The 16,370-nt window shown below is 40.2% G+C and overlaps 1 protein-coding gene across 1 annotated transcript; it reads right to left on the minus strand.

Moving 5' to 3' along the window:
• Window positions 1-677: 677 nt before the first annotated feature.
• Window positions 678-2,258, minus strand: LOC112964019 (serine palmitoyltransferase small subunit B-like). Its single transcript, XM_026061591.1, has one exon. The coding sequence runs from the start codon at window positions 1,006-1,008 to the stop codon at window positions 760-762; it is 249 nt and encodes an 82-aa protein (XP_025917376.1). The 5' UTR covers window positions 1,009-2,258; the 3' UTR covers window positions 678-759.
• Between the last annotated feature and the right edge of the window lie 14,112 nt (window positions 2,259-16,370).

Raw genomic sequence — 16,370 nt, forward strand, 5'->3', positions numbered from 1 at the left:
GACTGGGAGAATGAGGGTTTTAGGACAAAATCAGGGACGTTATTTTTTAGGCAGGGATTTTATTCAGTTTTTCAACTGAAGATGTAGTTTAATGTTTTGCATATGATTTGCATACTTTAGCCAGTTTAACCAGTAGGACAAAAATAATTTTTTAAGTCCAAGAAAATGAGAATTTTATTTTTTCATGGAAATAAATCCCCACATTTTTAATAAATCAACTGTATTGTTCACATAATGATGATGAATCAGTCAGTAATTCATTGCATTTAAATAACTGAGGCAAATTAAATAAATAATAAAATCATTCTATAAATACATACATACCAAGCTTAGAGAAGCAGCTTATAGTTGTATAGTATTGTGCAAAACCTTTTGTGTTCATGTTTCTCCTGTCAGCAAAGCTACAGCAGACAAGAACAAATGTATGCCATATAATTTTGCAAGATGAAAACTCTCCATATCCAAGCAGTTCTCCACAGACTAATAAAATCTGCATCATGGCTTTTCCATACCAAACCCAGCTTTGTAACACCAGCCAGTTTTTTAAATTCACATCTCTTTAAAAAGCAGTTAGTCAAAATAATTTGTCATAGAGTCATAATTTGTCATAGAGTACCAATACATAGAAGAAAACTAAAAGATACCGTAGAATAAAACAGTTTTTGCAAACACTCCGAACCAGTTTCTAAAAAAAAAAAAAAAAGAAAAAGAAAGAAAAAGTTTTAAGAGGATCCAAAAGCCAGTGTCATGATGCCAATGTTATTTCATGACAGAAGCACTATTTTCAGGTTGGTTTCCAAGTAAGCGTAAGAAGAATTGAAAAGCCATGCTAATCTGGGCAGGGATAAAGAGGTAAGCAGTGTATATTATCATAACTAACACAGCAACGTTAAAACTGTAGAAGAGCAGTTTTTCCCAGGGCTCCATGAGGTAGCTGCAGGTGATTAGTTCATACTGGCAGTACAGCCAATAGAGATAGTTCTTCATGCTCTTAATATCCACCTTCATCTTTGAGCAGCTTCTGAGGCCTTCCCTGTTACAGTAAAGGATAGTTAGGAGAAAGATAAGCTTTAATAAAAAAAGAAAAGAGAAACCTTATTTCAAAAAATGTATTAAAACATATCGACATGACAAAAGATCATGACTTGCACAACTCTCTATGATAAACGTTTTATTTAACTGAAGAAGCTGAAATAGTTATATGGCATTCACTCAGTTTGTTTATACTGACCATTTTCAGTAAATGATGTTTTAAAAACGCAGAAGAGCTAAAATCCCAGGACTGCAAATATATTTTAAAGCAAGAATGAGTCATTCTTTCACCCCTTCCCATAAAAGGCTTCATCTGTACTCCTTTTCCTACCTTCAGCTCTGAATAAGACAGTCAAATTTAGACCACCATATCATGGGTGATTTACCAAGGAAACTCTGTAATACCACTTTTTCCAGAAATCCGTGAGCCAGTAATCGTTGCCATTCCATTCTCCAACCCACTCTATTTCTTAACTTTGGCTTGTGCTGGATTATTTAATGGCTTAATTCAAAAAGTGTTTATCCTCTCCTTCACCATTCATATAAACTTCAAAGTATAATTTGGCTAGATGTCTAATTTTGACTACTTCAGACTGAATTTTGTGTCTTATGCTTCTGTTGTTGCTGGAATCCAGACTGAAAGGGTTGAGAGTACAACACATACAGAAATACAATAAAGTGAAACTATATATTGATTATACAGTTCCTTCTGCAACAGAGATGAATGTGATCTGTTGCAAGAATAAGAAGTATATATTTATTATAAAGCTTTGTATTCAAATGAATGCTAAAAATTATATAATGTTACATTACATAGTTACCAGAAGAATAAAGAACCAGAGAAGGAAAAGGAAAACAAGACTATTTCAGTTACTGTTGTTTCCTGTCATTCGGTAAGCAGGAGATGCATTTTATAAAGTAGACAAAAATGGTGATCTGCCCCTTTCTGTGTTAACTGCAATGTTAGAACTTTTGGTAGTGTCAAGACCTGTGGGGAAATCTTAGTCCACAGAAATAAAAGACAACTTCATAGAATTTAATGGAGTGGGATTTCATCCTAACTAAAGCCACTTCTTCAAGGTTTTAAAGAACTTTTGCCTCAGCATTTCCATTTTACAAAACATGTCTTCCCCATCCTTTTTCCACCTGACAAGTGAGGTGAACTAGGTATGCTTCTATAGTTATCATTAACTATTTCTAGTAATATCATTATTATACCAGTCTCCTTTCTGGACATTACATGCAGTTTTTACATAACCTGGACTACACTTAAGCCTCATATCAAATAAATTTATTGCCAAACTATTTTGAGGAAAGACTTTTCTTACAAAAACTGTACAGGTGCTGCAAAAAACAAAACTCACCTCTTCACTTCTCCCTGATGACAAAACGTCCAGATGAGAGATGTCTCCTGACACTCCTGCCTTTTGCAGCTGAACAGCTCCCCTACACATTGGGAAGCAGCAACAATTAGCTTTGATCCCCAATTACAGAGTGTGGCCTCCCCACCCCGCCCTTCCTCCCTCCATTGCTAGAAACTCCTCTGGCCAGAGGCCAGCGCACTGTGCAACAAGGACACCCATTGACTGGCTCTGAACCGAGCTCTCACAACAGCTTTAATTTGATAATTTGTACAGACTCAAAGCTGAAGCACTACAGGTAGGGAGGAACATAGGAGGCTGAAATACTATTTAGGAGAATCAGCAAAAACTGCTTGCAATTAGTGCCTTCCCTAATTTTGAATCTCAAAGTATATAGGTCCACTTTCGTAGGACTTCACAATGCAGGTTGCTGAAGTTCCTTCAACGTGCAGTTTAATGTCCGATGCAAAACATGGTGTCCGAGTTAGGTAGCCACAAAAATGAAGCTCAATTACTATGTCACAGGAGACTCTCAGGTGAAGCCACTACCTCCTGCAACCTTTGATTAACATCACTTTCAAATAGTTCTCTCTGTGGCTGTATCTCCCAGCCCCATACACACGCTTCAGTTATCCTGATCCAGGAACACAGTGGAGAGAATATGGGGACAAGATTTGTGTGAGGAAAAGATGGTGAGTTTTCCTTAAAAATGCTACAAAATAGAACCAAACCTCAGTAAGTGCTTGAGGCATTTTAATTGATCTAATTGGACAAGTAAATTAGGTAGAAATCTACATAATACATTATGTTGTAAACTATCTGCCTGCAGTCAAATCATTTCCAAATATGAATCAGCTTCATTTTGGGAGAATATGACACAAGCAATGTCTAAGGCATCTTAGCCTCATCTTCTTTCTTCTCTTCCTTGCAAAACACAGCTGAGCTGATCTATTACTAAATCCTGACTTACTCCCTCAACACTTTTTTCTGTGGTTGTTTTCAACAAAATACAGCTTTCTGTTCAAAAACTGTCCACTTCCCATAGAAAAGTCTGAAATGATAAACCACTGCTTCTGGCAGCAGTAGTTAATATGCTCCAGGCTCTAACTTTTTCTTCCAGAGCCTGGGGTCTGCCACAGGAGCACCTCTTCCATGCTGGACAGACTATTACGGAGTTTATAGCCTGGGCTTATCCCAAAGCAGAGAATGGACTCGTAAAATGTGAAATAGAATTGCCCTGAAATACTGCTATAGGATTCTTATCTCAAGAATTTCTATTTTCAGCCAGATCTTTTCAGGTACATATTTCAATGGAGCATCTGGGGGAGGAGAGGGGAAATTCTTCAGGGTTTTTTCATGAAAATGTTAGTGAAAAATAACATTGAAACAACGCTGTTGTTTTTATACACAGGAGAAACACCACTTCCTAATTACCATAGAGCCTACATTCTTGGCAGGCCTGCATCCCTCTCTGTTTCAGTCACCTTCCCTGCTAGGTGAATCAGCCTCTTCTGAACCCTTTAGCAAGATGCACTGGCAGAGCTGAGAAGAACTTTGAATAACAGAGCAACCCGAGGCAGGGCTGTCACCTCAGCACTCTCTGAATTCAGAAAGGGATTTGCATAAAAGCCAGGAAAAATGATTTAGGTACTTCTGCCATTTTCAAATGCAAAATAGCAAATTCCCAGAACTGAAACAATGCAGGAAGCGAGACGAGTCTCAGCTCTGCTGAGAAGGACCTGGGAGTGCTGGTGGACACCAAGTTAACCATGAGGCAGCAATGTGCCCTTGTGGCCAAGAAGGCCAATGGTATCCTGGGGTGCATCAGGAAGAGTGTTGCCAGCAGGTCGAGGGAGGTGATCCTGCCCCTCTCCTCAGCCCTGCTGAGGCCACATCTGGAGTGCTGTGTCCAGTTCTGGGCTCCCCAGTACAAGAGGGATGTGGCACTACTGGATCAAGTCCAGCGAAGGGCCACAAAGATGATTAGGGGACTGGAGCATCTCTCTTATGAGGAAAGGCTGAGAGAGCTGGGCCTGTTTAGCCTGGAGAAGAGAAGGCTGAGAGGAGATCTTATCAACGTGTACAAGTATCTGAAGGGAGGGTGTCGAGAGGATGGGACCAGACTCTTTTCAGTGGTGCCGAGCGACAGGACGCGAGGCAACGGGCACAAACTGAAACACAGACGCTTCCATCTGAACGTGAGGAAAAACTTTTTCACTGTGAGGGTGACAGAGCACTGGAACAGGTTGCCCAGAGAGGTTGTGGAGTCTCCTTCTCTGGAGATATTCAAAACGCGCCTGGATGCAATCCTGTGCAATGTGCTCTAGGTGACCCTGCTTGAGCAGAGGGGTTGGACTAGATGATCTCCAGAGGTCCCTTCCAACCTCAGCGATTCTGTGATTCTGTGAGTCTGTGAGTCTGGGTTTGCTTGAGTTCTAACAGCTTCAAAAATATTTCAGTTTTCACCTGACAGTTGAAAGCAGTTATGATAAGGATAGGTAGTAGTGCAGAAGGACAGGCTATTTCACAGAAATAAAATGTTAGCGTGAGCAGAAGCCGTAGCTACATGATGCTGTAAGCAGATCTTGGACTATGGTGCGTGAAGCCCCAGGGCCTTCTCTCCTCGCTCCTGAGCAGCCACTCCTGCTGCCTTTCTCAGCTTCTGCCCCGAGGGCAAATTGGAACTCATGACTATCTTTCCCAATTCATAGCCATATGCGTATGGCTTCACTCAGAACACACAATTTGCCTGAAATGCCTACCATTTAAGCCAGTTTCGGCCTACATGCTTCAAGATACTTCCCCCTCAGAGAAGAAATAGAAGTAATTTTCAAGATTAAAAAAAAAAACAGACAAAAACATACTGCTATAGTTGGTAAAACACAGTGATAAATGACTGCAGATGCGTGGAGAAAACATTTTGTTGCAAAGATTATACTGTGGTTTTGGTGCAGCTCTGAAGAGCAGGAAAGAGATTTCCCTGGAGAGCACACTCTCCCAGAGTGACTGGTCCCTGTCCCGTTGACAGTATCAGTCACTGCCTCTAAACTGTGCAGATCCTTGGCTGTAGCTATTTCACAGAGTTGCATATCTGGAATCAAAACTTATCTGCGCTCCAAGGAAAGCTTGCACTGACTCACAGTATTGCATCAACACAGATTTACATAAATCTGGTAAAGGGGAGTGAGAGAAGTGCAGTGTAAAGCTTTGAAAGCTTTATTACTCCCTGAGTGCCATCAACAATTAGCCTTGCATCTCCATAATTAGCAGCGTCCAGTCCTGAGATTATTTAATTGAGGGGTCACTTCAGTTGCTGGTGAAACAGAAATTGGCAATGTGTATTCGAGTGGCAGAGTATCGGTCTCTGTCCCCCTGAGCCTTGTATCCTGCTGTGTACTGTTAAACAGACAGGGCTGTCCCCTTCCCAATCCTAATTACTTCTTTCTCAGATTCTATCAGTTCCTGAAAGGTGACTACTCATGGACTGCAAGACAGATTGCGAGGAAAACATCCAGGCAACTTCTGAACAAGCTTATTCTTCAACTGCCATATTGTCTTTCTGGATGTTTTCAGGCCTTTTAACTGTGTTGCCCAGGTTTGTACATATGCAGACACATAATTAAATTTCAAATACTCTCTTCATTGCTTCTCATGGTGGTTTCCAGTCTAGCAAATTGAAACACAGCCATGTAAAAGGTCATACACTGACATACCAAGGATTCTTTCTAGCATGGGAAACATGAATTAAAAAAGCAAACCAGAAACATTCAAATAATCACTTCACTAAGGGAAATCATCAGGATGCCCCCCCCTTTTTTTTTAAATGTTCAATAAGGCTCCCAGTATGGAAAAAATCGATGACTCCTCATATATACAGAATTTGGTAGAATAGCTCCATAAGGAGAAATAATGAAGTCTTGTTTCCTATTATCTTGTGTCTAATAATGGCATCCTCTGATGTCTCATAAGGTGTAAACCTATACTTACGCATTTGCTCTGCGTTTGGCATTCATAATGGCTGTCTTCTGTGTGGCTTCTCTGCTGTCTAGTAAGGGCTGTGTAATAATGCCACTTTTCCTTTAGTGAGGATCATCTCTCATCCTCTTTCTTCTGACAAAATTTATAAATCTTTAAGAGCAGTGTTTTGTTTTCAAATTTAACTGAAATTGGTCATGGGTTAAAAAATAAGGTATGTGGGAGAATAGAGAGATACATAAGCCTCATTTCCTTATAAGATCAGCTAAAAATGCCTGAAATCTCCCTACTTCACACACATACACTATGGTAAATCATTTATCTGCATTCTTAAAAGTAAGACAGTGAAAGATAATTGAAGCAGAAAGTTAAGGTGATCAAGTTAAGGAGTACAATTTTCTCTCTCATCTACTCCATCTGTTTATCTGTAAAAAGCAAGACATAGATAAGTTTGTTTCGTCATAGAAGTATGCTTCAGTTTGTTCCTTTTTGGCTCTAGCACAATTTGGAAATCGTATTCTTCAAAAACTAGCTTTGGGTTTCTTCCTCATGTCCCTCATATTGCAGACTCCCAGAAAAAATGGAGCAGAGGAATTAGTAACATACTGGGGAGGCAGCCTTCTGCAGCTCGCGGAGACAGTCAGCATCCACAGGGGCATTACTATGAGATGTTCTGGCTGCAGCTTTAAGTCAGAATGTTGTTCTGCTTGCCCCTGGCAACCTTCGCCTGCCCTCTCCCTTGTGCTGGCTCCGGCTCTGGCTGGCCAGGCAATTCAGGAAGCTACTCAGGCCGGGCAGAACAAAAACGTGTCAGTGTTCAGGTCGGTGTCTTCAGTCTGCTCATCACCTGATCACACAGCTGCAGGCGCTGGTGGAGAAGATGGGATGAAGACACATGACAAGGGAAAGGAAATAGTGGGAGGCTAAGCAGGATGATGGCAGCCCAGGCAAAGATGAGCTTAACCTGCTATGAAACCACATCACTGGATAGGTAATTTTTTCACAAATAGTGGTGTCGCTTCCTCTGTGAAGATCTGTTTCCTTTTTGAGGACCTGCAGTCACTGATAGTTATCCTGTGTCCTCAGGGCACCCGAGCACCAGCTTCATAGCATATAAAAAGATACCCTGCAACAAAAACCAGCTCACATACTGAATTCTTAGCTTGACCTGCCAGTATAACCGAGCTGCATGAAATAATCTACAAAATATATACTACTCTTTTTGGAAAAGAGAAAAATTACCCTACAATGTAGTATACGCCAACTTTTAGAAAGGCTCTATTCTGCATGGCGTAAAATATCTGGTATTTAGATCCATGAATCCTAGCACCAGACAGGTTTATCTGGAGTGGCATCACACACAGTCAGGCTGTAGGACAGGTACGGAAGCACAGTATAGATGAGGAATGTACGGAAGCACAGTATAAATGAGGAATGTACAGAAGCACAGTATAAATGAGGAATGTATCTTGAGCAATATATTTTGGCTCAAGCTTATAGGGTCTTGACTTACTAACATTTGTAATGCAAATAACTTCTTTTAATTATTACATTGTTGTCTGCATGAATCACGATTTCCCAACATGCTTCTTTGTATCTGGTTAGACAGGTTCAAGAACTTTTTTAATTCTACATCAAGACAGATAATTAAGTTAGTGAAAATCATTGAGACTAATGATCTCCAAAAGCATAACGAGTACAGATAGCTGGCACAGAAGGTTTAGACACAAACTATTTCAACAGGACGAAAGATGATATCATATTCTTTAAAAGTCAGGAGCTGCATATTGCATACAAGTTGTACAGCTAAGCATGTCAGTTGTGATGAGACGAACACAGATCTTCCCTAGATTGCAACTGCTTCTTACCTCTCTATTGCAGGTCACTCACCCTCCGCTCGCATAGTTTTTTACTTAGCTACCACTGATGTACTAAAATCTACTGGAAATACCAGCAAAGCAACACAGTTTCACCTACCCACCAGAGTGTTCCAGCAGTATACAAAGCACGCTCTGTGGTAAAGTCAGCTGTCACAGTCCTTGTATCATTGGTCTATCATGGGAGGGTCAGGGTCTCTTGAGCGTGACTCAAACTCACCACATATTCCAACGCAGAAAGAAGCTCCAGGCTGTATTACCTAAGGTCTTCTTCCTTCGCCTGGCAGCTTTTCACTTCCCTTTCGCAGTTGTGGACAGGGCCTTTAAGGACAGAAAACATAAGGGAAGCGACATGTTCCTGCGTTGAGCAACTAAGGTCGGTTACAATGTTTATTTGTTACAGTTCTTCTCCCCAGTGTTGCTCACACTGTAGGATTCGTTCAGCGTGTAACTCTGAATCCTCTCTGTCACTCTGCACTTCTGCGTGGGCTCCATTATTTTATAGTAGAATGTTTCTAAACACTAGTAGATAATTAGGTACTTCATTAACTACTTTTGGCTGCTGTTATATGGGATGCATGCATATTTTATTATCATCATTTAGAAACTAATCCCCCGTTTCAACAGTTCCATATTTTTAAGTGCTATGTCCTGGCTTCCATCAGATTCTAATCTCTTAAGATTGATAACAACAGAGGAAATGTGAAAGCCGCTGAGTTTCCTGAAGAATGTCCTATTATGAGTCTAATTTAGAGCAAAAGGGCTTTAACTAACCCACTTCTAAAGAGTTACCACCACAAAGAAAAATAAAGTATTTCAGATAGCTAAGTTAGAGATGTAGAGACAAACATAAAAACATTACCCTGAAAGTTGAATAATCAGTCCAGATCATAAATCACTATTATTATGTCTGCAGTAATATATTCCACTTACAAGGTAAAGTCAATCAGTGGCTTCATGATGTAGGTCCACAGGGATTAGTATAAGCAATCACTTATCAAACACTCTCTTCTCCAGGTCACAACTTCTCCATGTAGCCCAGTTCTTATCTGCCTCTAGGACAGTTCTGCTCATCTAACATTTCTTTCCTTTTTCTGAGGAAAAAAATAAAAGGGATAAACCCCTTTTCTGACCTCCCTCCTCCTTCCCTAATACAACCCCTACATTTTCTACTGAAGTAAACAGAGATACACTTTCTACTGTATCACTTTCTTGTTCTCCCACTGTCTGCTATTTCTAACACTACTAGGAGACATAGATAGGGATGAGATACAAACAACCAGCATATTTAGTACTGATGGCATGAAAAAATTGGCAGGTATTAAAGTAAGTCTGATTTTTCCATCCATAAAGATCTTAAAATCTCAGCACATAAGAAAATATTTTTAGCTGCATCCTTAGAGACAATGAAAGTAGAAGCATACATAAACATAACTCTACTAAAGAACATTTATTACCTTTTCATACTCCAATATGAGTTTCAATTTTGTTTTTTCCTTGTAAGGAAATCAGGACACCTCTAAATTAGCAACAGTTACTTTTTAACTCAACTTGAGTGGTAGGATTATTTATTATTTGGAATTTTTTCCTAATTTGTTTCAAATTTATCAATCACCTGTCTTTTTATTTGGAGAAGGTTGTTCACTGTACAAAATTGTTTTAAAAATACATCAAGATGACTAGAAGCACTGCTAAGTGTCCTTATTTCTTTGAATTCATGTATATTATATTAGATTTATATTTTGGATTTCCTCCTTATCCAGTGTAAAACTTCAGCTTACAAAGCAACAAGAAATCAATTCACATATAATGTTTTAAATGAAAAATCATTTAAAAGTCTTCTTCATTCAGGAGTATAGTTCGCATAGGTCTGCCGTTATGCTTTGAAACCTTTGGTTCAGTTCCATTCGTCCGAGTTCATAAGGGAGTTCTTGTATTTTTACAAGGCATTTCCATCTTAAAGCAACAGTCCTAAGAGACTCTTAAGCATTTAGGTGCCTTCTCCTCCCTGTTGTTCCAAGTTCATTTCATCATTAGAACCCTGGAAAAAAAATGAGTGTTTTTACTCTTCAGCCCCTTGGATTTGCAGGGTTCACCAGAGGACAACAAGACTGAAAGGGAGTAATACAGAGGAGAAGCCAGGCTGAGCCAGTTCATCATCCCCCAGCGTGAGTAGGAGGCTCTGCCTACTCCTGTCAGATCCTATCCTTTTGTCTCAAGCCAAACAGCTACAGAAGGCAACAAGAGTAAAATTAGTTTTAACAGACACAGAACGAGAGTGCTTGCACGGAGCTCACCATCAGCTGTATGTCAAAAAGGTCATCTTCTGGTAATGAGCAGAAACTTCTTTGCGCTTAGAAGGGATGACAGACTTTGAGTCTTTCTGGATGGTGGTGAAAGAATATTATAGCATACCCTGAAATCTATTCATAAAAAAGGAGAAGAGCAGAAGGAAATAAGCAAGCAAAGCTGAAGCCAGCAGTTCTCTAAAATCTGATGTTGCAAAGCAAATATAAAGAAAAAGGAAAAGCTGCCTAAAAGGAGTTTAAAATACGGAGTTATACAGATACAAAACCGTAACCATGAGTCGCAGAGCAGAATGCCCAGTGTAAGGCTAGGAGTCGATTAAACTGGGAGTTCTCCTGAGACAAAGGTTCTCAGTCCTTAGCTGACTACAGAAATTATAGGCTGGCGCTAAATATCTATATGGAATTACACCTTCGGTAAGCCTTACTTCAGGCTTCCCTCCCTGGCCATAAGAGTTAGGATTTGAAGAAGCCAGGAGTTCTCCTAAAACCAAAGTTCCTGTGTGGCTGACTACAGAAACTGTGGGCTAGAAATAAAATCCTCATCAGCACTGTACACAGAGCAGAATGTCATCCATAAAGGTAATTAATGATAACAAATTAAACAAAATAACAAGTCATTTGAAGTCAGCTCAGCTACCGTGCTTGCCTGAAACAGCGTACTGCACGATCAGAATACTGTAACGTTAAGCAGTAATATGTTCATACCTTTCTCTTTCAGTAGTAGAGGCTGCTTTTTATTTAATTTGGGGGATTTGTTTTCAGAGGCATTTCATGGTTAGAACGTGCTCTGTGGCATAAGGCAGGCAATCTTCTTGCCAGGAAAGACACTCTTCTGGTATAGGATGAATCTCTCCATGCTCTGGACTCATTGCAAATGACTCCCCTATGACTCATGTGGGTCTTATTTATTTTTGAACCTTATCTATCAGTGTATTATCTTCTCTATGACTTTATCACAGTTTTGCCAGATTGCCAATAGTGCCATTCACAATTTGGCACAACATATTAACCAGTTATCACCATCAGTGGTCAAAAGAAAACTCCAGCTTTGTAGCATGCAGAAAGACAGAACGCGATATACAAACTCATTATAGAAAAATATCTTGATACTGACAGGCTGAGAGCTTACAGTGAACGCCCAGCCATGCTATACTGGGGAGCATAACAGGAGCAAGAGTCGAATTTGGAAAACAGCTGATATTTCAGTTCTGGACCACTCTGGGGACAAGAAGCTTCTCTTCTACTGTGTTAACAACAGAACATTCATTTCGTCTTCTCTGCCTCACAGTTCATTCTTGTCAGGAATTTTATATTATTGTTCTCTAATTTCTACGATCATTCTGTAATTTTACATTAAAATAGGACTGATACAACACTAGCTACCTTGCAGACTTTCAGTACATGTTATAGGAAGAACAAACTAAAAAACTTAAGACTTCTTCACTAAGAAATTTAATTTGGCTTTTAGTAGAGAAATAGCAGTTTTTCTTTATTTTAACTGTGTTTTTACATACATACAGCAAACCATAAGCACACCAAGAGTCATATTTTTGAGAAACAAGCATAGTTCTGTCAAATACTATGGAATAATTTATTAACACAGGACTTTTCAAAAAGAAAAAAATGCTCAGCAGGATTGCTTGTACTGTCAATTATGTGAAAACTGTACTTAATTAGCCTATTTGTCAGGTATACAGGAAATTACAGTAAATGCCCTACTAAAAGTGACACCACAGTAGAGTGGCACAGGATGGGAACTGGGGACTTTCCATTAACATTCTTCTGTACAACACTCTCTTGCTTTTTCTCTCCTCCTCATTCAGAATTACAGGCACCTCTGATTCAAGTAAACATTTCAATACTATACCTCACCGAAATTTCACCTTTAATTAAGAGCTCTGAAGCCGACTCCTGTGTTCTCCTGCAACAGCTGAGCCTAGAGAGATGAAAAAGCAACAGCAAGTGCAAACTTCAGCTTACTGCCAGCAAATACAGTTACCTCCCACGTGTGCATGGCGTAGACAGTTTCTGTATATAAGCTCAGGATGGCAACAGCTGCGGCCCCAACGTGCTCCACTGATGTTTCGTCGCTTTTCCAGGAAGACGCTCAGCTGCCTGATCCCGCCAGAGGCACAGAGGGAATTCCAAAGCCCTCCTGACTTAGCCCAGTAGCAAAAAACAAACCGAGCTTTTTAGCAGGTGACCCTTATTTTTAAATCATTTTAGCATGGAGCCCACCCTTATCCAACACTGAAACCACAGGGAACAGCACACTGGCTTTGGAATATATAAAAGAACGCTCCATTTACAGAGCAGCTGTTGGTGTGTAATGGACATCAGAAAGATAGCTATTTGCTCAGTTCTCTCTCCAAAGAAAGTACGTCAACATATACTTAGCAAGTGTCGACATCCACAAGAACGGGTGCACAGCACTGAAGATTTCCCTGCAAGATAAATTAGGTCCAAGGAGCGAGTTTCGAGGAGGAAAGACAAGTGGTTCAAGATTTGTTGTTTGCAAGATGAAAGGAGGAGCTCAGTGACTCTCTCTTGTTGTAATGAAGACAGGCAGCTATCAAACTGGATGTCCCTTTCTAAGCAAGAATAATGAATTCTCACTCACATCTTTTTCTTTTACTTTACTTTCAGTCTAAAGTCTACCTGAAGCTTTTACCACCCTAAAGAAAGTTTTTTTTAAAAGTTAGCTGGGTATTTCAGCAGAGAATAGTTCCAAATCCAGCCACAGTCAGGAGATAAGGTCTTGCTCAGGAAAAAAGTCTTGCTAGTCCCCTGCCAAGGGAAGGGTGCCATTCCTCCATACGAGGCAGGATCTCTTGCTCCTCACCTTGCAAAGGGGCAAGCTGGAGTCATTAAGTGCCCACTGCCTTAAAACAAACTCAGGGGAGAGGGGGAAAAAACAGCCCTACGTCATCCCCTCGGCTTCCCCAGCGCCATCTTCTCCACCTGCCCACCGGCCCCGCGCCATTTTCTCCACCTGCCCTCTTGCCCCACGCCATCTTCTCGGCCTGCCCGCCGATCACCTGCAGCTGCGGCGTGTCTCTCCCGCTGCCCCTCACCTCCGGAGCCGGGTTGCGGTGCCGGCCAGCAGCTCCTGCCCCTACAAGGTAACCCAGCGGGGCAGCACCCCGCGCTCCCGGCTCCTTCGGGCCGCCGGCCCGAGTATGGTGCCAGGCTTCGCGGGCCCGGCCGTGGCAGCCGCGTGGGCGGCCGATGCCTACAAACCCCAGCAGCCCCCGCGCCACCAGCCGCGAACGGCTGGTGAAAGGCAGCACAAAGGCTGCTGGGGCTTGTGGTCCCGGCCAATGCCCGGGAAAAGTGCTTCCGAATTAACACCTAAGCAAAGAAATGGAAAAAAAAGATACTCGGAATTGCCAAAAGATAAATTTCCAGTTTGTGTTTGTATTATAAACAGAAATAAGCCAATCTTGGATAAAATGTTAATATAGCATTAATCTTTCACCTCAGAAAGGTGAAGGCAACTTTCACCAAAGAATCATAAACTACTGCACAAAGCCAGGTCTTTATGAAGTTTTTTAATAAATATGCCTTCTTTTAATACAGGTCAGGCAAATGATGTTCAAACAGTATACCTGGATGTGCCTAATACCTCTACCTTACTAAACTGCAGGAGCACTTAGGTAAGTATATGTTGTTATTTCCAGTAATATAAAAGCCAGTGATTTCAGGCCTACAGTTATCCTCAGCTGTAAAGTTTTTCTCTCTATGACAGAATTAATGCTGCTAAAAAGACACATACTTTCCTTTGTTTTGGGTTTTTTTTGGTAGAACTTCAAATTAAAACCTTTAGTTTTTCAAAAATGAGGTGAGATGATTTCATTAGACTACAGTCGTAACCGGTTTCTCACACCCCGGGTAGATACCACGTGCCCATCTCAACTCTCACTCTGAATGATGCATAATGGGGTGATGAGATTTTTAAACTTCTGTTTTACTGCAGCTTAGGAAGCACAAGAAATGCAACATTTTCTAGACTAGAAATCATCGTTACTCACATGAGACTCTTTTGGAGGGTGTAACTTCCCTGAAAGACTACCTGTGTCTTTCCTTTTCAGATGGAGTTGCAAGCCAAGTATTCCAGCAATTCAGCAAAATCACAGGATCAACAACAGCCATTAGAGTGTTTCAGGTGAGCAGTATCCATTTTTTTTTGCCACATTTCAGCATAACCAAATAGCTGCTGAGTGGTATCGAAATTAGCTATAAGGAGAGAAAATTCCCACCTAATAAAATCTAATCATAGTCATACATTTTCTACATCCTTCAGATAATTAAGAGTATTAAGGGAAAAAATAGCTCTTGCCTTTTGTAAGTGATCCTTTTAAAAGGCAAATCTGAGAACATTAGGTTTATATGCTGACTGTGACAGAAAGGTCTCAGGGGAATTACAGTAGTACAAAGTATTACATTCTTTTCTTTAATTGCTTTAAGAAGTAACTGATGTTCGGATGTGCCTGTCAAGAAATTTTTTCATTCTGTCTAGGCACAGGTATTGTTGCTGCAATAAAATTAGCTAGTATTTTTCTCAGTTTTTCAGCATAACCTTGTTTAATTTTGTAGGAGACTGTTGCCATTCTAACATAGTTCCTTTCTTACCTTGTCAAACCTTAGGCATAGGTGTTCTTCGGTGTGCATAAAATTGTGAATGGCCCCCCTCAGAGAAACATAGTGCGTTATTACAATTGTGGACATGAATAATTTGGCAGGGACGGGAACCCAAATAAAATTCACAAAGATATTTAATGCTTAACTCCCAATTGACTTTAATAGGTTTTAGATGTCCAGATAGCTTTGAGCTATATAGTTAAGTACTATAAGATATTGGAGTAGAAATGGCATGTTCATTTGGGTACTTAAACTCTTTCACTGAAATCCTAGTTGGTAAAATTTTCCTATTGGATTTGAATACATGGTGTAAAAAGAGGAAACTATGTAAGGAGAAAGCATAGGCAAAGTCAAAAATTCATCCAAAGAATACATATTTCTTCTCCAAAAGGCCACATCAGTAAGCCGTTATATGCTTTATCCAAAACTTATTTCAAAAATGTCTTCATCAATGTCATCAGATTAAAACTATTTATAATTATATTTATACTAAATTTTCTTTTATCCCTACACTTTTAAAATTATGTTTTAATCCATGGTGCTTTAATTATAACTGTGGGGAGGAAGGATATTGTATGTACCTCTGAAAGGAAAAATTGTTGTGTAGATTACAAATAATAATGGAAAGATTGCCAGAAGTTTATCTTCCGCTGACTAACGGACTGTCCCAGACTGCCTCTTGGGTGCTGTTCACATGAGGGAAGATGTCTTTCGGTGAATAAACAGAAATTTAATCTGCAATAAGAGAAGTGGAGAAGACAGTCGAAGACTCAGGAAATCATTTGCTTTGTTAATTGCTGACTGCTAGGAGCTAGAGCAGTGAACATCCTAACACTAGCATGAAAATGGGAGTAGGGATAAGGAAATAAAAGGGTCTAGTAAATACGCTGTTATCAAGGAAAGTCTGGAAGAAAACTGTAAACCTTGCAATATCTTGGAATGTCATTTATTTGACAAAGAGACTTGTTACATGTGAAGTGGCCCATTGGTAATGCTACACAAATAATGAAGAGGGATTTGCTTTTTTCCAGAGCTTTAGTAATTACTCATTGCTTCCTATAAAAATACGGAAAGCAACATCCAGACTGTCTCAGCCCGGTGGATCCTGCCTCTTCTGACTTTCATGCCCAGTCACACTAGCGCACTTGACTTCGCCTTACAGAAGGAGAAGCGAG

The sequence above is a fragment of the Apteryx rowi genome, unplaced genomic scaffold (assembly GCF_003343035.1).
Source record: "Apteryx rowi isolate R43461 unplaced genomic scaffold, aptRow1 scaffold_10, whole genome shotgun sequence".
Classification (NCBI taxonomy): Eukaryota; Metazoa; Chordata; class Aves; order Apterygiformes; family Apterygidae; genus Apteryx; species Apteryx rowi.

Excerpts from the sequence above, each read along its gene's own strand:
- LOC112964019 (XM_026061591.1), bottom strand. The coding sequence starts at position 1,008 with ATGAAGGTGGATATTAAGAGCATGAAGAACTATCTCTATTGGCTGTAC.